Genomic DNA, 24,370 nt, shown 5'->3' with positions numbered 1-24,370 from the left:
GCAGGTAATGACATTGGTTGCAACCATTGACAGCATTCTTGAGTTTAGATAAATTTCTGTTACAGCACATTAGCGGTTGATGTGAAAGTGTTATGGCTGTTGATGTAATTATCACAAAAGGGACACATTGTTTTAACACATGAAGGCAAGGAGAAAGTTTTTCAGCCTGTCAGGTAGATTGTGTATGTATCGATGAAACTTCATTTTTATTGTGTTGAGATCTGTTGTTCAATGACATGTTTTGTGTGAACATGGGAATTCACCTGAAGTTGATGAATGGCTGTAAGGATTGTACTCCTTTATTTTCAGCAGTTAAAAAATTGATACTTGGACTCTAACATGCTGTATGTATGACACCATTTTGTTTCTGTGGATGAGACATGGATGTACCATGTCTGGTCAAAAATGGAACAGTGGTGAAGGAAAGTGGGTAGAAGCAAATAGCTTTGTGCCAATGAAGGGAAAGTTCACATACTCTGCCAGTAACTTTATGGTCGTTGTTTTCTCGGATGCAGAAGGAATTCTTTGTACTTATTACTTTGTGAGGAGTAAAACAGTAATTGGTGAATACTACACAAGTCTTTTTGATGAACAGGATGAAAAAGAAATAAATGACTTGTGTAAGTTGCAGGACTATGAACATACCCACAAAGGTGTTTCTACAATGGGGAAAGTGAGGAATATGAAGTGCAAATTTCAATGTCTCTGAATCTCCAGATTTGGCACCCACTAATGTCCAGCTATTTCCACATCAAGGGAAATTTGCGATTGGAAGAAATTGGTGGCCAATAAAGGTCTTAAGGTTAACTGCTTATGGTGCAAAATAGAGCCCTGCAAGCATGGGGCTTATCTGCACTGTCTTCAAACATGTGCTGTGTGAAATAGAGAGTGAGAGAGAGAGTGAGAGTGAGAGAGAGAGAGAGAGAGAGAGAGAGCACGAAAACACTTCATGAACTTCGGTAGATGTTGCCGAAGATGACTGTTGCTTCCTCACCTAGTAACACAAGCAAGTGAACACTAAGCTGTAGGCATGCATATATTACATGCTTTGGTACAGTGAAGCGGATATCATGCGCTCACAATTGGTTGCACAAATGGTGCGAAATTTTAACGTGCACATCTGCGATGCACTTTGCTTCCCTCCCTTACATACTTGGACAACATTTATTCAAATGAGGAATAGATTAGATTAGATTAATACTTGTTCCATAGATCATGAATACGACACTTCGTAATGATGTGGAACGTGTCAGGTTAATAAAAGATGTCTGTACAAGAAATTACATTACACAAAATATTGCATGACACAATTGATTAAGTTCCCCCCCCCCCCCCCCCCCCCCCCCCTTAGTTTATATCTAAAAATTCAGCCAATGAGTAGAAGGAGTTGTCATCTAGAAATTCTTTTAATTTATTTTTAAATTGGCTATCTGTCAGGCTTTTGATGCTGTTTGGTAGGTGCCCAAAGACTTTTGTTGCAGCATAATTTACCCCTTTCTGTGCCAAACTCAGATTTAACCCTGCATAGTGAAGATCATCCTTTCTCCTGGTGTTATAGGTATGCACACTGCTATTACTTTTGAATTGGGTTGGATTATTATCAACAAATTTCATAAGGGAATATATATACTGTGAGGTTACTGTGAGGATCCCTAGATCCTTAAATAGATGTCTGCAGGATGACCGTGGGTGGGCTCCAGCAATTATTCTGATTACACGTTTTTGTGCAATGAATACTTTTCTACTCAACGATGAATTACCCCAGAATATGATGCCATACGAAAGCAGTGAATGAAAGTAGGCATAGTAAGCTAATTTACTGAGATTCTTATCACCAAAATTTGCAATAACCCTAATAGCATACGTAGCTGAACTCAGACGTTTCAGCAGACCATCAATGTGTTGCTTCCAGTTTAACCTCTCATCAATGGACACACCTAAAAATTTTGAAAATTCTACCTTAGCTACAGACTTCTGTTCAAATTCTATATTTATTACTGGAGTTGTGCCATTTACTGTACGGAACTGTATATACTGTGTTTTATCAAAATTTAAAGAGAGTCCGTTTGCTGAGAACCACTTAATAATTTTGTGAAAAACATCATTTACAATTACATCACTTAGTTCTTGGTTTTTGGATGTTATTACTATACTTGTATCATCAGCAAAAAGAACCAACTTTGCATCTTCATCAATGTGGAATGGTAAGTCATTAATGTATATCAAGAACAGTAAAGGACCTAAGACCGAACCCTGTGGGACCCCATGCTTGATAGCACCCCAGTTTGAGGAATCAGCTATTGTTTTAACATTACACGAACCACTTATTTCAACTTTCTGCATTCTTCCAGTTAAGTATGAATTAAACCATTTGTGCACTGCCCCACTCAAACCATAATGATTTAGCTTATCTAAAAGAATTCCATGATTTACACAATCAAAGGCCTTTGAGAGATCACAAAAAATACCAATGGGTGATGTCCAGTTATTCAGAGCATTTAATATTTGATCAGTGAAAGCATATATAGCATTTTCTGTTGAAAAGCCTTTCTGAAAACCAAACTGACATTTTGTTAGTACTTTATTTTTACAAATATGGGAGGCTACTCTTGAATACATTACTTTCTCAAAAATTTTTGATAGAGCTGTCAGAAGAGAGATTGGGCGGTAGTTGTTAACATCCGACGTATAGAGATTAAAAATTATTATTCATTATGCGCGTATAACAAATGAAAATACTTCTTTGAAATATTATTCCTTTACACAAATAAAACATTTATTCATTATTTATGATTAGAAAACTTTATGAATAATTGATAAATTTGAAATCCAATGACATTTATTCCTCCAATTCTTTGTAATATACTAAGCAAACATTTTTCCAAACATCTCATCAGAAACTGTATTTGATTTTTGATTTGCCGTTGTGTTACACTAAACGTAATACTTTCTACATATGTAAAGAGGATGGCAGTGCATTATATCCCCTAACACCATCTTTATTTGAGAATAACTATACAAAACTTCGAATTGCAATCATCTTCAGCAAAGACTGAGAAGTCATCAATTCCACACCAGTAACCACCCCCCCCCCCTCCAAATAATAAATAATTCATAGTAATTTGATTTTACGCTAATCTCCCAAATTAAGTTCAAAATAAAATCATATTTTTATGACAGAAGATAATTTGAAACTCATGATATCATTTATTTTAACATTTCTTTGGTTATTATATGTCTGCAGTTTGTTACAAGCCTTCCTTGGTTGTGGCCAGCAAAACAGGTAAACTATTTGTTTTTAAATAATGTTGCAGTTGGGGTAGAAACACAGAAAAATTCTTCCAATCATCTTTTGACACTTTCTTGATAGATATAGTTGCCAGTGTGCTGTGCTACTGTTCTCTGTACCCAAACACAATGTCTCTTCTGGAATTTTTCAGTCTCTAAGCTCTCTGTAGCTGCATAACTGTGTGTTGCATTGAAAAACTGTTTCGTCTTCTAAAAGAAAACTTACTTGTAATTAATCGTAAAAAAGTTTTGAATTACTTTAGTCATTCAACATCATTCCAGAAACATCTTAGGAAATTTGTGTTTAGCAGCCACTGAGTTTTTGCTTGGTTCATTTTATCCCACTATGAACATACACTCCTGGAAATGGAAAAAAGAACACATTGACACCGGTGTGTCAGACCCACCATACTTGCTCCGGACACTGCGAGATGGCTGTACAAGCAATGGTCACACGCACGGCACAGCGGACACACCAGGAACCGCGGTGTTGGCCGTCGAATGGCGCTAGCTGCGCCGCATTTGTGCATCACCGCCGTCAGTGTCAGCCAGTTTGCCGTGGCATACGGAGCTCCATCGCAGTCTTTAACACTGGTAGCATGCCGCGACAGCGTGAACGTGAACCGTATATGCAGTTGACGGACTTTGAGCGAGGGCATATAGTGGGCATGCGGGAGGACGGGTGGACGTACCGCCGAATTGCTCAACACGTGGGGCGTGAGGTCTCCACAGTACATCGATGTTGTCGCCAGTGGTCGGCGGAAGGTGCACGTGCCCGTCGGCCTGGGACCGGACCGCAGCGACGCACGGATGCACGCCAAGACTGTAGGATCCTACGCAGTGCCGTAGGGGACCGCACCGCCACTTCGCAGCAAATTAGGGACACTGTTGCTCCTGGGGTATCGGCGAGGACCATTCGCAACCGTCTCCATGAAGCTGGGCTACGGTCCCGCACACCGTTAGGCCGTCTTCCGCTCACGCCCCAACATCGTGCAGCCCGCCTCCAGTGGTGTCGCGACAGGCGTGAATGGAGGGACGAATGGAGACGTGTCGTCTTCAGCGATGAGAGTCGCTTCTGCCTTGGTGCCAATGATGGTCGTATGCGTGTTTGGCGCCGTGCAGGTGAGCGCCATGATCAGGACTGCATACGACCGAGGCACACAGGGCCAACACTCGGCATCATGGTGTGGGGAGCGATCTCCTACACTGGCCGTACACCTCTGGTGATCGTCGAGGGGACACGGTACATCCAAACCGTCATCGAACCCATCGTTCTACCATTCTTAGACCGGCAAGGGAACTTGCTGTTCCAACAGGACAATGCACGTCCACATGTATCCCGTGCCACCCAACGTGCTCTAGAATGTGTAAGTCAACTACCCTGGCCAGCAAGATCTCCGGATCTGTCCCCCATTCAGCATGTTTGGGACTGGATGAAGCGTCGTCTCGCGCGATCTGCACGTCCAGCATGAACGCTGGTCTAACTGAGGCGCCAGGTGGAAATGGCATGGCAAGCCGTTCCACAGGACTACATCCAGCATCTCTACGATCGTCTCCATGGGAGAATAGCAGCCTGCATTGCTGCGAAAGGTTGATATACACTGTAGTAGTGCCGACATTGTGCATGCTCTGTTGCCTGTGTCTATGTGCCTGTGGTTCTGTCAGTGTGATCATGTGATGTATCTGACCCCAGGAATGTGTCAATAAAGTTTCCCCTTCCTGGGACAATGAATTCACGGTGTTCTTATTTCAATTTCCAGGAGTGTAGATGGTGTAATTGTATCAAAGAGACATCCATGTTCAGTAGTGTTAGCAGTCTAAGGAAGATGTAGCAAATTAAGAGTTTTTGTCAGCTGGCTTCTCATCTTTGGCTACTTATGGCGTATTTGCACATGTTAGCAGGGGGAGGGGGGAAGGTACTGGCAGGTGCAGAGACAATTGATTGGGGCTGCATCGGTAGTGTAAGTGCTAAGAGCCATCTACCTATAAGTATTTTGAGGACCAGTTGTTACACTGTAAATCAAGTAAAATGGTGCTCAAATCAAAGTTTGGTTTGAGCACTGCAGTGTTTTGCTAGGCACAGTAGTGTGCCCATAACTTCCTCCCACCTCTGAATCGACTTACATAGTCATTTAAAAGGGAACCTACATTTCGACATGAACTCTTAAACAGGGTGAAACTTGGCTTGTAATTATTAGAGGTGAAAGAAGCGGTATGTAACAGAGGAAATTGTAGCTGCAACAGGTGACTGAACTCCATACCTTTAGTTTTGTAGTCTGGAACTTTACCCACTGAGCCATATTTCTGAAAAACTATAAATAAATTTTTTATCAGATAGAAACTGCGCTGGACCAAGGGAACAGACACTAATCATAGAACTGTGTACAAGAAATAAATAAAGAAAATGCAGTAGCATTCTGTGTTATTTGTTATTTAAGTTTCAAATAAATTTACTTGAAAATAAATTATTTGTATTATATGTACTAGAATAATTATCAAGATACAAATTTATTCACATAATGTCCATCTCTGCTTATCACTACACCTTACACATCCTTCCTCTTTGTGGTCGTTGCAGTTAATATTATAAACTGTAATGAGTTCTCGTAGTTAATTTGATCAGTTTACTCATGACAGCCTGCAGTATAGCTAGACTGAAGTCGTTTTCTTAGTTATAAAAAAAATCAGACAACTGTAATCAGTCGTCACACTCTTCAATATAAATCTGTTTCATTTGTTCTGTCCAAAATGGTGTCAATGTCAGTGTGATTTTAGTCAGAGTCTGTGTTCGAGCATTATTTCATCAGCTTGTATTCACACAAATTTAGATTTCCACATTCAGATTTGATTAAAACATTACATTTTGTTATATGTAATCATACTTCATTGCTGATGAATCTTAGGTATACAACATTCATTTTATCCATAGAAAACATAGAAAACTGACTGCTAAAAAAATTCTAATTCTAAATGTAGTAATGCTTGCAAGGCCCATTAGTGCAACTATGTTGTGACAAAGCTGTACAGAGGCTGTATTTTCTAGTGGTGTGGCAGGGCCATACACCTGTTGCCTCATATTCACTGAGTGAGCATTATGTGATAATGAATGAAAGCGCATGGTACCTAGTGAGGGCATTACTGGTCGCATGCTTCCCTTTGCGTGTGTGAAGCAAGTGGTGGGCAGTGAGTGCTACTAGTATGGTTTTGTCATGGGATGTACTGCTCTAGTGCAAACTGCACACACCATTACAGTTCCACCTTGTGTTCCATTGAGATCATCCTCATTGGGAGATCTACATGCCCAACCACTGCGGAAAGAAGCGCCATGCATCATGACTCCAAAGTATAAGAATTAACCTAGTTAGTACTCTTTAGTGGAACATTTAAAGAAACCATTAAATCAAAGTATTATTTTCTAGTAAAATTAGAAATTAATTTAATGAAATTGTTTCCTGTTCTTATAACCAACCACTAAAAAGAAATGAACATTGCTGTCATAGAAACTTATGTGTCCTATGCTGACCAAATACAGTATACAGAATGTTAAAAAGAATATTACATTTGGCAAGTTACTTTTTCTGTTGCTGCCCCTCTAAATTCATTTCTTAAGTAATTACAATTAAACAATATAAATATCAAAATATTCTGTCAAGTTACTCAATTGACATCCCACAAACCATTTTAATTAAGGTATCTCTTTTAGCCTTTTTTGTGCATTGAGCTTAAAAAACAAAAACCCTGATGCTGAATAATTCTCTTCATTCTCCTGTACTCTCTACACACAATATGTAATAAATATATCATTTTTGCATATTTATAACCAATTAAATTTTGAAGAAATGTAGCTGTTGTCGTTTTATACACCTGTTTTGGTGATGAAAATTGTATGTCTAGTAGTATAACATCAAGCAATTGTTCTGCTCATTATTATGAGTACAACCTAAATACCAATAGGAAAATCTTACAGTAGCAGAACCTGTTTGCTTATAACTGTTCAAATTGTTTCAGCATGGGTTACTGGATGAGGAAGAACTTATGAGGCAAGCAGAAAGAGATAAAAATGAAGTGAAGCTTTTACAGTCCATTGATGGTCATGAAGGTGGCATCAACACATGTCATTTTTCTGGGAGTAAGCTTCTGGCATCAGGATGTGGGTTAGTTGTAGCTTTAAAGAAGGTGTTTACAATTTCTGTTTGTATATTATCCATCTTTCCAGTATTTATATAATTACATGTAACACAATCTGTGTGATAACAGTGGAAATGATGTCAATGACAGTGCTGCTAAAGCAGATTTACTAAACAAAGCTTTTTGAAATTCCTTCACCAAATAAGATGAAGTAAATATTCCAGAAGTGGAATCAAGAACAGCTGTCAACCTGAATAACTTAAAAGTAAATAAACTTAGAGTAGTGAAGCAACTTAAATCACTTAATAAAAGCAAGTGTTCTGATCCGGACTGTATGCCAGTTAGGTTCCTTTCAGAGTATGCTGATGCATAGCCCCATACTTAACAATCATATCCGACCACTTGCTCAGTGAAAGATCCCTAACCACAGACTGGAAAGTTCCACAAGCATACCAATATTCTAGAAAGGCAATAGGAATAACTCACTAAATTACAGGCCCATGTCATTAACATGAATATGCAGCAGGATTTTTGGAGCATATGTTATGTTCGAACATTAGGAATTACCCCAGAGAGAATGATCTATTGACACACAGCCAACATGGAATTAGAAAACATCGTTATCGTGAAACACAACTTACTCTATACACATGAAGTGTTGACTGCTATTGACAAGGGATTTCAAACTGCTTCCATATTTCTAGATTTCCGTGAGGCTTTTGACATTGTACCTCACAAGCAGTTTGTGCGACTGGATTCATGATTTCCTGTCAGTAATTGACGGATAGTCATTTAGTAAAACAGAAGTCATTTCTGTCATTCTCCAAGGTAGTGGTATAGTCCCTGTGCTGTTTGTTATGTATATAAATGATTTAGGAGACATTTTGAGCAGTCATTTTAGGTTGTTTACAGATGATGCTGTCATTTATCATCTAGTAAAATTAACAAAAGATGCGAAACAATTTAAATTGCGCAAAACTTTGCAGTTGACCCTAAATAATGAAAAATATGAGGTCATCCACATGAGTGCTAAAAGGAATCCGTTAAACTTTGGTTACACAATAAATGAATCAAATCTAGGCCGTAAATTCAACCAGATATGCAGGAATCACAGCTATGAATAACTTAAACTGGAAAGAAAACACAGGAAATGTTGTGGTGAAGATGAACAAAAGACTGTTATTTATTGGCACAACATTTTGAAGATGCAACAGACCTACTAAAGAGACTGCATACACTATGCCTTTCTGTCCTCTTTTGGAGTGTTGCTGCACAGTGTGGGATTATTACCAGATAGGATTAATGAAGTATATTGAGGAAGTTCAAATAAGGGTAGCGGGGTTTGTATAATTGAGAAATATGGGAAAGAGTGTCACGGATGTGATACAGGATGTGGGATGGACATTAATAAAACAAAGATGTTTCTCATGAAATTTCAGTCAAAATGCAAAAATATTTTGTTAATGCTAGCTTACATAGGGAGAAATGATCATTATAATAAAATAAGGGAAATCAGAGCTCGCACGGAAAGATGCAGGTGTTCAGTCTTTCCACACAGTGTTCGAGAATGGAGTAATAGAAAATTATTGTGAAGATGAACCCTCTACCAGGCACTTAAGTGTGATGATGAAAACATGACTTTAGCAAATGTGACCAGAATTTTATTTGTTGAGCAAAGTGTAGTTCGTCTTTGCTAATCAGACTTCACAGTTAGATGGAATGTGTTTATGTAACATGTTATTCTGTTCATTTCAGTGAATACATAGCACATTATCTCAGTACTGGTTGTTCAGTAGTGGCGATGGTGAATAGGGATGACTCTAGTATATACACTCCTGGAAATTGAAATAAGAACACCGTGAATTCATTGTCCCAGGAAGGGGAAACTTTATTGACACATTCCTGGGGTCAGATACATCACATGATCACACTGACAGAACCACAGGCACATAGACACAGGCAACAGAGCATGCACAATGACGGCACTACTACAGTGTATATCAACCTTTCGCAGCAATGCAGGCTGCTATTCTCCCATGGAGACGATCGTAGAGATGCTGGATGTAGTCCTGTGGAACGGCTTGCCATGCCATTTCCACCTGGCGCCTCAGTTAGACCAGCGTTCGTGCTGGACGTGCAGACCGCGCGAGATGACGCTTCATCCAGTCCCAAACATGCTGAATGGGGGACAGATCCGGAGATCTTGCTGGCCAGGGTAGTTGACTTACACCTTCTAGAGCACGTTGGGTGGCACGGGATACATGTGGACGTGCATTGTCCTGTTGGAACAGCAAGTTCCCTTGCCGGTCTAGGAATGGTAGAACGATGGGTTCGATGACAGTTTGGATGTACCGTGCACTGTTCAGTGTCCCCTCGACGATCACCAGAGGTGTACGGCCAGTGTAGGAGATCGCTCCCCACACCATGATGCCGGGTGTTGGCCCTGTGTGCCTCGGTCGTATGCAGTCCTGATTGTGGCGCTCACCAGCACGGCGCCAAACACGCATACGACCATCATTGGCACCAAGGCAGAAGCGACTCTCATCGCTGAAGACGACACGTCTCCATTCGTCCCTCCATTCACGCCTGTCGCGACACCATTGGAGACGGGCTGCACGATGTTGGGGCGTGAGCGGAAGACGGCCTAACGGTGTGCGGGACCGTAGCCCAGCTTCATGGAGACGGTTGCGAATGGTCCTCGCCGATACCCCAGGAGCAACAGTGTCCCTAATTTGCTGGGAAGTGGCGGTGCGGTCCCCTACGGCACTGCGTAGGATCCTACGGTCTTGGCGTGCATCCGTGCGTCGCTGCGGTCCGGTCCCAGGTTGACGGGCACGTGCACCTCCCGCCGACCACTGGCGACAACATCGATGTACTGTGGAGACCTCACGCCCCACGTGTTGAGCAATTCGGCGGTACGTCCACCCGGCCTCCCGCATGCCCACTATACGCCCTTGCTCAAAGTCTGTTAACTGCACATACGGTTCACGTCCACGCTGTCGCAGCATGCTACCAGTGTTAAAGACTGCGATGGAGCTCCGTATGCCATGGCAAACTGGCTGACACTGACGGTGGCAGTGCACAAATGCTGCGCAGCTAGCGCCATTCGACGGCCAACACCGCGGTTCCTGGTGTGTCCGCTGTGCCGTGCGTGTGATCATTGCTTGTGCAGCCCTCTCGCAGTGCCCGGAGCAAGTACGGTGGGTCTGACACACCGGTGTCAATGTGTTCTTTTTTCCATTTCCAGGAGTAGAGAACAGCTCTAATACAATTAAATGAAAATCGAATACCTAATGTTGATAATATTGTAGACTAATAATTTATTTTTGGTCACTGCTGCTTCTGTTGTGCACTATGTTCCTTTTAGTGCAGAATGCAGTACAAAAAATAGTATACTATATATAATGAATGTACTTGGTGTCTGGCAGAGGCTACTTAGAGAGAAAATTCTTCAGTTGCAAGAATTTTTCCCATTACCTATACATTTTGACACGGACGTTGTGATATGCTGTTTTCCTTAAAACAGCCACTGTTTGTTGGTTTATTCAGAGATGAATTGTGGTGTACAAGCACAGAACTGAGTGTTTGTTGTACAGGGTAAAGTGTCACTAATATGAGATACAACAAAATTCTGAACTTTTAGATAGACCGGACTTCCTTTTAAGTAAGATTGATCCACCTTACTATTCAATTTTGTGAATTTACTTGGTGCTTTCAACAATCTTTAGTAGAAAATGGAAGACGTGAGTCAAATCACATAGCTTTCTGTCCTTGCCAGGAGCCTCTTGTACTACAGTATAACCCACTTTTACATGCCAGGAATTAACGTTTTCCCGCCATTTATGCCATTTTGTTTTCACTTTCTTCAAATTTCCTATGTTCACAATGTTAATTCGCGCCCGTTTTCACGTTAACATATCAGTAATTTTCTTGTGATTTACATTTTATGAAACAATGTTCATGTAGGAAAACAACTGGCGTGATTGACATAAAATGACACAGGCTTAGTGTTTTCCTTCAATTAGTGTTTACATATATTATACGTTTAACTTTCGTGACACCAGGCGGTTTCACTCAGCAATTATTAAGTCAGAAAAAAAACGTGATTTGTATCCTGCCACTGCCAACCACAACTTGGCGTTGTGGTTGATGGGAGTAACTGTTTTGATAGAAGATGGAAGAATGTGCAACTTCTGAGGTACATTCATTCGTTTCGAGTCAATACCAACTTTATCTGTCAGTACTGTGTGCTACAATAAGTAGTACCATTACTTTATTGTATCCGCATCATTTCGGCGTTAACTTCACACTGTGATAATGATCATATACAGAGGATATCCGTTTTCCAGTATTTGTAACTTTCTAAATATGGTAGTTTCCTTTATGGTTCATATATGCATTGTACAGTGCTATCTCTGGTTGGCAGTGCGACAAGCCTGTTCCTACAACCAAAGTGAGACGATTTCACTTGGCACAGCTACTCTTGACAACTGCCGTGCGAAGAGTTTGGGTTTGTTACTTTGTTTGTGTGCACCGCGTAGCGAGTTCGGAGCCCTGTGTGAAGTGATTTTTTGCCTGTGGTTAGTTGTTTCTTTCACATTGTTGTTTTCTGTGACAATTTATGATGGAAAATGCCGATTCTGCCAAAAGAGAAAGGAAAACCTTTCTATGGAAGAAAAGGTCAAAATTCTGGCAATAGTTGATGCTCACCATGGAACATGTGTTGCATTAGCATAGAGTTTAGGAATTTAGGTATCTGCATTGAATACCATCGTGAAAAACGGAGACTATTTTGGAAAGTGTAAGTAACAGTGGGCCAAATTCCAAAAAAATGAAATATGCCAGCTATTTGAAATACGTAGAACTGAAAGAAATTATGAAGAACTGGTTTCAGGCAGCACGTGCATCGAATATTCCAATAAACAGTGTGATGTTATGCGAAAAGGCCCTGAAAGTCGCCAATGTACTTGGCATCGGAGACTTCACAGCATCAAATGGGTGGATAGATAGAGTAAAGAAGCGGTACAATGTAGTGTACAAAACTGTGTGTGGTGAAGAAAACAGTGTTGACGTAAAATTTGTTATGGAATGGCAGAGTGACAAGTCACAAGACCTTTTGAAACAGTATAAACTGAAGGAGATCTTCAATATTGACAAAACAGGTATCTTTTACTGTGTGCTGCCAAATAAAATGCTTGTTTTTAAAGACGAACACTGCCATGGACGTAAACACAGCAAAGTTCACCTGACAGTAATGTTAGGCACAAATGCAGATGGTTTTGAAAAAATTAAACTGTTTGTGATTGGCAAATCTAAAAAACCATGGTGTTTTAAAAATATAAAAACACTACCAATGAACTACAGTGACAACAAAAAAGTGTGGCTGACATTGGAATTATTCGAGCAATAATTACATTATCTTGATGCAAGAATGGGTACTCACAACATAAAAAGTCTCCTGTTAGTGGATTGTTGCCCTGTGCATCCCAGAAATATAAGCCTACGTAATGTGCAATTATAGTTTCTGCCAACAAACTGCACAAGCAAATTACAGCCTTTGAATTTGGGTATCATCCATGCCTTCAAAACACACTATGGGAAGGCTATAGTGCAGAAGGCATTACCTTTGATGGAAGTTGGGAAAGACCCAGCCTCCTTTTAAAGTATCAATTTTAGATGCTTTGAATTATATTGCGAAGGCATGGACAGAAGTTATAGTGGCCACCATCTCCAATTGCTTCCGAGAAGCAGGATTCATCGAAGGCGACCACGGAAATGGATCTGATGCACCAGATGTAAGTGTTAGTGACAACGGTTAAAAAAAGCTTACTTCATCATGGGAAAAGCTGCAGCTTCAGCATCCGGTTCATGATTTCTTACACATTGGCAACAATGTTGTCACTGTGGAAAGTGTTTCTGTTGATGATGTTATCAACTTTCACACACAAGAAAATGCAGAAAGTGATAGTGACAGTGATAGTAATGAGGACAATGAGATTCCCTCATTTGCAATTGTTAATGCAGCAGTGGAAACAATTAAAAAATTTATTTCAGCTGCAGATGTTAATGACAAAGTTTTCCATTGTGTTTATGAACTTGAAAACCACATTGAAAAAATACATCAAACAAAATTAAAACAACCCACAATTTTGGATTTTTTTGCCAAAAAGTAGTAACTACTGTACTAATTTGTTAACATCGTGTTTATAGACCAGCCAAATTAAAGGTCAGTATAATAAATATAAATGGCATATTAATGTGTTGTAAATGTGTGCTTAAAATGCTTAAGTGTAGTATGGTTCCCTTCCCTGCAATTTTGGCCGTGGATACAGAGTGATCTGTATTGTAACCTTGATGTCTACATTGATTTGAAAGTGTCTGTCTGGCTGGGAGCTGACTAAGTCAGTGAGTGTGAAATAAAGGCTTCAGTGACAGATTGATCTGTAGTGTAGTGCCATATTTAACGCACTTTATATACTCCACACACCTATATATACAAAATTAAAAACAAGATAAATGGGTGGTACTGTATACATTTGCTGACTTCACTGTCGCAGGAAGTTACACTAAAAATCATGCAGTTTAGAGAGATCTTTAATGCACTTTTCATAGGCATCAAATATAAATACTAAAACTGCCAACTGCATCACTTTAGCTTTGCAAACACATAAATCAACATATCGGCTGTGTGGTCTGCATTATTTTTAATGCAATTTGCTGTGCCAAAGTTTCGGTGAATGTCATGTCACCTGCTAAATGTAGCACTAAATTCAGATAACCTTTAATAAAAATAAACATTCCGTGATTAGTATTTTTTTGCCTTTTATCTACATATCTCATACAAAAGTACAGAAATGGAAAGGGGGCCCCATACACAACCAGTAAAACTTAAAAAAGTAATTTCCCACATTTCACATTTTCCCGCAGTTTACGCCATTTTTTGCAAGTCCCTTGAAAAGTGTAAAAGCCAGATTTTTCTGTATGTGATCAGCAACAGCCAAGGGTGATCAGTCTCTTTAGAGAGTGCACATGTGTTCAGTATGTTTCTAATCATAACATTTTGACAGTTAAAATGAGAATATTGATGCTCATGTAGCACTACACACTTGCGCTAGAAATCCAGTTCAGAGCATCCGAACTACCGCATCCTTTTTCCTCCCACAACAGAGGCCCAGGGGACTGATGACCTCAGTTGTTAAGTCCCATAGTGCTCAGAGCCATTTTTAAACATAGTTCACATACAGAGTTCCTGCTCTGAACTCCATCTTTCCCCACTGTTGCCCCTTGTCAAGGAGAAACTGCATGCAGCACCATAGTGTGTACCCCATCCTCAGATCTGCCCCAGCCTCTTCTTTGGACCAAAAAACTCAATAGACACTATGGTTTTTAACCGCCTGTTCCTGAACATCCTTGATGCATTTCCAGGCTCATGTTGGTATACACTGATGGCTCTGTGATCTACAGACAAACTGGTTTTTCCTACACACATGCAATCTGAAGTGAAGTACACTTCCTGCTGAACGGATATAGTGTATTCACTACAGAACTGATGGCCATTGCTTGAGTCGTCAACCACCTTCATTCTCTCACTTGCAAGTCATTCTTAATTGTCAGTGACTCTGAGTAGTCCTCAGGTTGTTGACCAGTGCTACCACTGACCCCCATTGGTTATGACTATCCAGGATCTCCTGTATGACCTCCACCACAGTGGATGGTCGGTTGCCATTGTATGGACACCCTGGTCACATTGGGATCCCAGGGAATGAACATGCTGACCGGTTGGCCAAGATGGTTATCAGGATGTCGACTTTGGAGATGGAGGTACCGGAACCTGAAATTCGGTTGACTCTGCACCGACAATTGTTGGAGACTTGGAATGCAGATTAATATGCCCTGGTTTCTCAGATTAAACAGTGAACGATAAAGGAGACCATGACCATGTGGCAGTCTTCCTTTTGTGCTTCTCACAGGGCATCTACTGTACTCTGTTGGCTTCGCATTGGCTACACTTGGCTGACCCATGGCTGCATACCTCAACATAAGAATCCACCCCACTATCAGTGTGGTGCCTGTCTCACAGTGGACCACATCATGCTGGGCTGCTTTAATTTCAGAACCACACAACTACTACGGTCGCAGGTTCGAATCCTGCCTCGGGCATGGATGTGTGTGATGTCCTTAGGTTAGTTAGGTTTAAGTAGTTCTAAGTTCTAGGGGACTCATGACCTCAGATGTTAAGTCCCATAGTGCTCAGAGCCATTTGAACCATTCTCCTGACCATTTTCCTGGTCTACAAGACCACCACCTTGAAGAGTTTCAATTCATCAAGATCCAATTTCTGCCTCCCAATACCACTCCATTACTCCACCCTACAGACCAGCAGATTATTTCTAACTTTAAGAAGCTCTACACTACAGCATTCTTCAAGCATTGCTTTCAGTTGACTGAAGCCACCAATCTCACTCTCAGAGAGTTTTGGAAATATCACTTCAGCATTGTTACCTGCGTCAAGAGAATTGAAAAAGCATGGGAAGGGGTTTTTTGCTTTAATTTGACTAGCCGATGGCGAAACCTTAAACATGCTGACACGTCACCTGTGGTGCTAGTGGATGACGCCAAAGTAGCTGATTTGGCTTTTTCATTTACCCGTGAAAGTGGTTTTTACTCCTCTCTGTGACGTAGGGCACACTAGCCCCATCAGCCGGGACAGGAGGGTTGCCCTGTCACCTGCTCTGACCTGAGGTGCCAATGGCTGCCCTTGCTTGGTGATCCAGCCTGGGATCATGCCCTTTCCACCTTTTTAATTCTTTGTATTCTTTTACATCGATTGTTGGTTGACACCCTAGTCATCATTGTTCTCTTTCCTGAGATTTTATCTTGTCCTTGTAGCTAGGTTTCTTGTGGTAATGGAGGTTATGGAAGCAGAGATCGGATGCTGTGTGTGTGTGTGTGTGTGTGTGTGTGTGTGTGTGTGTGTGTGTGTGTGTGTGTGTGTCCAGGCGCATAATGTGCCCTGGGTTCCTGCAGTTGCTTTCTGGTTGGGGCAACTCTCCTATCTTCACACTTTTATCCCCCCCCCCCCTCCTCCCTATCCCCCCACCGACACACACTTCTGTTTGCTTCTATCTGATGACTTTCTTGATTCTCAGATGCAGTTGAGTCCATTGGGATAGGTCTTTTCTGTAGTTCGTCTCTGGGAATTATTCTTATCTTGACACACATAGGATTAAGGAACCAATGATATCAATCTATTCATTTATCCATCCATCCAATTCAGAAGATTATCAATTAATAACATGTGATCGGACAAATGAGTAGCCTGGAAAATTATAAAATTTAATAAACAGAGAAACATAATGTAATCTCAAAGTCACCATACTTTAAGAGAAGACCATATAAGCTCCAGACTGGAAAAAAAGGAGAATAGCAACTGGATCTTTTCTGTATGGATAAAAAGTACCACAGGGAAATCTACAATGTGAAAGTTCTAAGAAGGACAGATACTGGGTCAGATCATTGCATGATAAAACAAAGAGCTGACCCAGTAGCTCCAATAAATCCAAGGAAAAAACAACAGTGTTGGAATAATGAGTGTCTAAAACAGTGGTAGATAGACAACAAACTTGATTAAGATATCTGAGTGATAAAACAGAAGAATCACACGTGGAACTCACAAAACAAAGAAACATAACCCAAAAAATAATAAGAACGGTTAAATGCCAATATCAAAAAGGTATACTTCTAGTAATAGAAGCTAATAGTGAGGAAACTAACTCAAGAGGTCACTACAGAATAGTTAACAGACAACTACAAAATATTTAGCATACAGTTAAAAAGTTATATTTTCCAATATTAATGTTAAAAGATGAAAATAAGAAGGTGGCCCATAGCAATAGAAAAAATACAGTTATTGTAGCAGAAACATTTAGTAAATTACTAAATTGTGAAGATGCCCTGAACAACTGCAAATAAACAGGTACTTATATTAAAACACCACTGGAAAATGTAAACTCACCCACAGTCCATGAAGTTTACAAAGCTTTGAAAGAGATCAAAAAATACAAAGCAAGTGGAGAAGATTGTACATTGTGGGACTTTGGAAATATGCAGCAGAACCAGTGAAGATGTTATTACACTATTGCATAGTGCGAATGAGGAGCAAAGAACAACTACCAGAACATTGGACTACAACTGTGAGCCATTCATTACACAAAAAGTAGCAAATCAAATCCAGACAACCATAGAGGAATTTCCCTTTCGGATATCACATATAAAGTCATGTCGACAATGCTGTACAATTGTGCTAAAGATTGAATTGAATTGAATTGAATTTTATTTGATCCTGTAAGATTACATTGTGTACAGTAAATGTACGTGTAATATAGCACATGTCAAAGTGTTAACATTTCTTATGACTTATTTTTCTACACCTTTAGCTTACATTTTTACATTACTGATAATGAGTAACAATATATACAAATTTAATGGCATAAGTATACTGCAACACTGTAAAACTCTTTTTCAATGAGATAGTCTTTAAGTTTCTTTGGAAAGTCATTGTGAAGTACACTATCTTTCAGGGTTTTGGGCAGACTTCTTAGTAGTCTGATACCAAAGTACTGGGGTCCTTTTTCTAGCATTGCCAGTCGGTGGGGTATGCTCCGTACTTCATTCTTCTTTCTTGTATTGTGGGTGTGTAGACTAGCATTTGTAATCCAGCCCTCACTACCTTTTGTGATGTACATTATTGTTTTGTATATATACAACGATGAAAAAGTTAAGATATTTAAATTCTTGAAACAGTTTCTGCATGTTTCAGAGGTCTTTTTTCTTAAAATGGTCCTAATTGCTTTTTTTTGTAATGTAAACACTCGTTTTGTCTCTTGTTTGTTTGAGTTTCCCCACACAGTCACTCCACACTGTAAGTATGGTTCGAAAAGTCCATGATACACTCACTGTACACAGAAGGTTCTTGTCTGAATACTGTGATAGCTGCATCATTAAGAATATGACAGAGCTCAGTTTCTTACAGACATTATTAATGTTTTTTTTTTTTCCATTTCCGTTCATTATCCACAAGAATACCTAAGAATCTAGCAGATTCTACTTCTTCCAGCCTTGTTCCATCAACCTCTAAATCCATGTCTACAGCCTTTTCCTTGTTTTTAAACACTGCATACATAGTCTTTTTTTAGATTTATAAGCAGTTCATTTTCCAACAGCCATTGAGCTGTGACATTTGCAGATATGTATGCTCTTCTCTCAAGCTGTTCCATATTTTGGTCACTACTTAGTATTGTCATGTCATCAGCATACAATATTTTCTTTTCTTCCTCCTCAACACCTATATCATTAACAAATACATTAAATAACAATGGCCCCATTACCGAACCCTGCGGCACTCCATATTTGATGGATTTGAATTCTGATTGGTACGAGTTTCCTAATAATACATACTGCTTGCAGTTGCACAAGTATGATTTTATCCATTCACCTGGTTGCCCCTGAATGCCATAGTTGCTTAATTTTTGTATCAGCATTTCATGGTCAATGGTGTCAAATGCCTTTGAAAGATCCAGAAACATTGGAGAGACAACCTTTTTCTCATCCAAGGACTGTAAAATGTATTCTGTTAGACTGACAATTGCTGATTCAGTAGATTTACCCTTTCTGAAACCATGTTGTGTGGGCATGAGAATGTTATGTTTGTCCAGATAGTTAACTAATCTGGTATACATAAGCATTTCTAGGATTTTTGAGAAACCTGACATCAGTGAAACTGGTCTGTAGTTGTTGGGATCATCCCTACACCCTTTATTGATTGTGAATGGCCCCTGTGTGAAATGTGTGCATTTCAATTATTCATTCCTGTGTGACGTACCTGTGCAGTAAGCCTTTTAAAAGAAATGTTGCATTGAAAGAAACATATCACAGATACATCACACTTACCATTAAATGTCAATTAAAGCATCATTGATGAAGGCTTCAAGAGACTTTATGATAACTAATGCACAATACAAAACTTGGATGAGTAAGCTGTTGCGTAATGGATAAGGTTATCTCAGTTAGAGGTTATATGTTCGCAACTTACTGCACATCATTTTTTTTTTTCCCGACTAAGCATTGTTATCATGTTTTTTTATGGTTGTAACACAATACATTCTGCAACATTTCATGTTGTTAAACATTTCTGTCTGGTTAGAGAATGAAGGATGAAATAAAAATTTGCCTGTTTATTTCCAAATGTGTGGTGATTTTCGAGTGCGTGGTAAGGCAGCAATCTAAGAAGACAGCTTACATTCATGTGAGTGAAACAAGCAGCAATAAAATTCACATTGTTCCTTGTCACAAATACCTTGCAGTTTATTTCCCAATATGTGGCAATTTCTGAGTATGTGATTAGGCAGGAAACTAAAAGGAAAGCTTAAATTATTGCAAGTGAAACAATGAACAATAACATTCATATTCTTCCTTGTCACAAATGTTTCACCCATTGCACAGCCACAAACATATCCTCCTAAAGAGTTCTCGCTACAACTGAGGCTCTCCTGTCACTAACACATCCATAAACATCAACTTTACATAATAGCGATAGACAAATAACTTCTTCTTGCAGGGGTGTGTGAAGAGACTAGTTTATGAGCACCAGTCAGTACTCACATGGACCTCGTTTCTAGGATTGTCATCGCAGCTGTGGAAATAGTAAACAAAGCTCATGGGATCCTTGACAGTTGATGGTGCATCATAGTACACCTCGCTGTGATCGTGTTGCTCAACATTTTAAACAATACCTGTAATGGAACAGATCCGTATTTGTTACATACTGTACTGTACACTGACAGAACAGATTGAACACACTGTGGCAAAGGATATGGAGTGGGATGCATGAGTGGCAAAAGGAAAGCAGTGAAATAAATCTATATCTACATTTACGTCATTACACTGCAATTCACAGTTAAGTACCTGGCAGAGGGTTCATTGAGCAAGCTTCAAGCTTTTTCTCTACTGTTCCAATCTCTAATAGTTTGAGGGAAAAATGAACACTGAAATCTTTCTGAATATGACAGAGCTCAGTTTCTTACAGACATTATTAATATGTTTTTTTTTTCCATTTCAGTTGATTATCCACAAGAATACCTAAGAATCTAGCAGATTCTACTTCTTCCAGCCTTGTTCCATCAATTTCTAAATCCATGTCTACAGCCTTTTCCTTGTTTTTAAACACTGCATACATAGTACTTTTTTTAGATTTATAAGCAGTTCATTTTCCAACAGCCATTGAGCTGTGACATTTGCAGATATGTATGCTCTTCTCTCAAGCTGTTCCATATTTTGGTCACTACTTAGTATTGTCATGTCATCAGCATACAATTTTTTTTTCTTCCTCCTCAACACCTATATCATCAACAAATACATTAAATAACAATGGCCACATTACCGAACCCTGCGGCACTCCATATTTGATGGATTTGACTTCTGATTGGTACGAGTTTCCTAATAATACATACTGCTTGCAGTTGCACAAGTATGATTTTATCCATTCACCTGGTTGCCCATGAATGCCATAGTTGCTTAATTTTTGTATCAGCATTTCATGGTCAATGGTGTCAAATGCCTTTGAAAGATCCAGAAACATTGCAGAGACAACCTTTTTCTCATCCAAGGACTGTAAAATGTATTCTGTTAGACTGACAATTGCCGATTCAGTAGATTTACCCTTTCTGAAACCATGTTGTGTGGGCATGAGAATGTTATGTTTGTCCAAATAGTTAACTAATCTGGTATACATAAGCATTTTTAGGATTTTTTAGAAACCTGATATCAGTGAAACTGGTCTGTAGTTGTTGGGATCATCCCTACACCCTTTCTTGTACACTGGCACTACCTTCGTTATCTTCAGTTTTTCAGGAAAAATTGCATATCTGAAAGAACAGTTTGCTATGTTCTTCAGTGGTGTTGTTATCTCCTCACATACCAGCTTTATTACATGATTTGATATTTCATCACCACCAGCCGATTTCTTGGACTTCAGTTTCTGTATAGTTTTCCGTAATTCATCTTCTGTGACTGGTCTTAAGAACATAGTACTGCATGATCTTTTTGGTACCTTAATATACTTCTGTTTTTTACTATTTCTTTCCAATTTTAGGTTTTCTACTACACTCATATAGTTATTATTCAGTATGTTTGCTATTTCCATACCATCTGTGACCACTGTGTTGTCTATTTTAATTGACCTAATACCTTCTTCTTTGTTTGACCCATCTTTTTTTCTTTCTTTCAGCATTGATTGCATTCCAAGTTGTCTTTGCCTTGTTTTTTGAGTTCGCTATAGTGGTGTCAATTGCTCTTGCTTTCACTTCTCGTATTGTTTTTCTATATTTCTTTTTTAACATTTTATAGCTTTCAGCTTCGCCCATCCGTCTCACGTCCTGAAGCTTCCTTCGCTGTTCTAATATTTCACTGGTAATCCACTGTGTTTGATCTTGCTGCCTTTCTTGTCTCTTTACTTTGGGAAATGCTACATTAAAATGGTACCTAATTGTTGAAATAAATGCATCATATTTTTCATTTACACTCTGGGCCTGTAGGGTTTCACTCCAGGTTTCCTTACTTAACATTGTTCTAAAGATGTTGATATTTTGTTCACTGATGATCCTTATTTCTTTGGTTTTTTGTTTTGGTTCTGATACTGAGTCATTACTTCTGCAAAAGCTGATTAGTTGTCCATGATGATCAGATATTTCTGTCTGAACTACATGTGACACATAGTTACACATATTAGTAATTATGTTGTCAATAATTGTCTCACTTTGTGAAGTCACTCTTGTTGGTGCAGTTATTGTCACTTTCATTTTATGATTTATTAACAATTCTTCAAAATCCTGTCTTATTTTTGTGTGTTTTTCCCATGTCAATGTTGAAGCCTCCACATATAATAAGATTTCGCTTCATGTTCATTCTCAATAAGCTAGCATTTTTTTTAGAAAGATGCTAATATTGCCACATGGTGACCTGTACACACAAAACACTAAAATCCTCTGCCACTATACCAGTAACTTCAAAGTCTTTTTCTCTAGCTATGGGAAATGTAGCAGCTTCACTGTTTACATTCTTTGATAGAGTACCTGTTTTAATATATATACAAACGCCACCACCCTTATATTTAGATCTGCAGAAGTAACTAGCTAGTTTGTAGTCCTTTATTGCCACGTTATGTATTTTACTTCCAGTTAGTCCATGTTCACTTATGCATAATATATCTGCTCTTACTCCACTCAGGAGTACTTCTGCTTCTAATTTTTTGTTACCAAAATATTGAATATTTTGATGAAGTACTTTTATGTAATTTTTCTTTTGTTGGTTTACATGTTGTGAGCTGTATTCTGGGGCAAATTCTTTAGTATCATCTTTTTTTGTATGGTGCTTATATTTTTCTTTTCCAGCTGGAGTGTATGATTTTTCACCCCCTTCAGGCCATATTAGTTTCCCTTGCATCTAATGATTTTGCAGACATCTGCAAACATTCTGCTGAATGTTACAGACCCGAGTCTATTTAAATGCAAGCCATCCTTCGCTAGTGAGTTTTCACATAGGAATTTGTTTGGGTCTATAAAAATTGCCCCAAGACGATCACATTGCTCTTTAAGAGCACAGTTTATTTTGTCGATATATTTTTCACTCACCGACCTTCTGCTTATGATTCCGCTAAGTATCAGACAAGATCCTGCATACATATTTCTTGCAGAACGGATCATGTTTCTTGTTTCGCTTGCCATTTCTTCCTCACTGCTGCTCCTTAACGAATTCGTTCCAACATGTATAAACACCCCATTATAGTTATGTCTGGTTTCAGTATCTGGTTCTGTAGTATCTTGTCTTGCATTTACCACATTTTTAAAATATTTACCGAGTTGATGCGTTCTAATACCAGGTCGTACGTCGATCTTGCAATTGGGGACAGCTATATTCTTCAGCAGCGAATCGCCAATTATTAAAAAGTCATTTTCCTTTTGTCGCGTATCTGTCGCCTTGTATTTCCTTTTGCTGTATGTCACCACCTTCCATTTATATTTATCTTCCGGTTTTTGGCTTACTTAGTTTACCGAGACATCAACGGGAACACTCGAAATGTTGTTTTTAAAGTATGATCGGTCATTCGTATTTTCGTGATCTTCTTGCTTTTCTGTTTGATGGCTTTTACACACACAGAACTTCTTTTCTTGTATTAATGTATCGTTTTCTTTCTTGATGGTCGAAAGTTCGGTTTTTAATGCCTCAATGTCACTTCGTAGTAACTTTATAATTTCATTTTTTGTATCAACTGCACTTACAAGATCGGCCGTTTCGTCACGTAAACAACCATGACATGTCCACGGAAAATCATCGCTGACGAACTTTAAATTTACTTTCGTGCACTTTTCGTGTAACCAGAAGTTGCATTTGATACACAGAATACCCTTCATCACACGCTTTTTATATTCTCTACACGAAGAACTGTTCATTTTTTGCCTTTTTAACGAGAGAGAAGTGTCACTACACTTTCCTATCGGCGCCATCTCGATCTGGAACTAGGAGAATACCACAGAGGATTTAGGCTGTGTATAATCTGCCCAGAACAAATAATCACTTTGAAATTTGTTATGGTTACCATGCAGTAAGATAAAAACAAGAAATCATAACCTTTGTAGACTTAGCTTATGATAGTATCTGCAGATCTCCCGTGTTAAAGATAGGAAGGAATTTCGGCCTCCATCCCAGATTAATAAAAATGATAAAATTAAATCTGAAAAACAATAGATGTACAGTAAAGTTAAGGAGAAATATCTGAGTCTTTTATGACTGAAACAGGTTTAAGACAGGTAGGTTGTTTATCACTGTTATTCTTCAGTCGTGCTGTGGAGTGAGTGATGAGGGCATGGTAAAGGGAAATCCTAAATTAATAAGAAGTGGA

The 24,370-nt window shown here is 39.2% G+C and overlaps 1 protein-coding gene across 5 annotated transcripts in view; it reads left to right on the top strand.

The window, feature by feature from the left end:
* Window positions 1-24,370, top strand: part of LOC126297649 (WD repeat, SAM and U-box domain-containing protein 1-like) — a 223,542-nt gene that overhangs the window by 86,450 nt on the left and 112,722 nt on the right. For all 5 annotated transcript variants that reach the window (XM_049988728.1, XM_049988727.1, XM_049988729.1 and 2 more), the window contains exon 9: window positions 7,297-7,442. In XM_049988728.1, the coding sequence (XP_049844685.1) occupies window positions 7,297-7,442 (146 nt within the window). The remainder of the gene's footprint in view (window positions 1-7,296; window positions 7,443-24,370) is intronic.

Source organism: Schistocerca gregaria, chromosome X (assembly GCF_023897955.1).
Source record: "Schistocerca gregaria isolate iqSchGreg1 chromosome X, iqSchGreg1.2, whole genome shotgun sequence".
Taxonomy (NCBI): Eukaryota; Metazoa; Arthropoda; class Insecta; order Orthoptera; family Acrididae; genus Schistocerca; species Schistocerca gregaria.
This window is presented reverse-complemented; position numbering and strand designations above follow the sequence as displayed.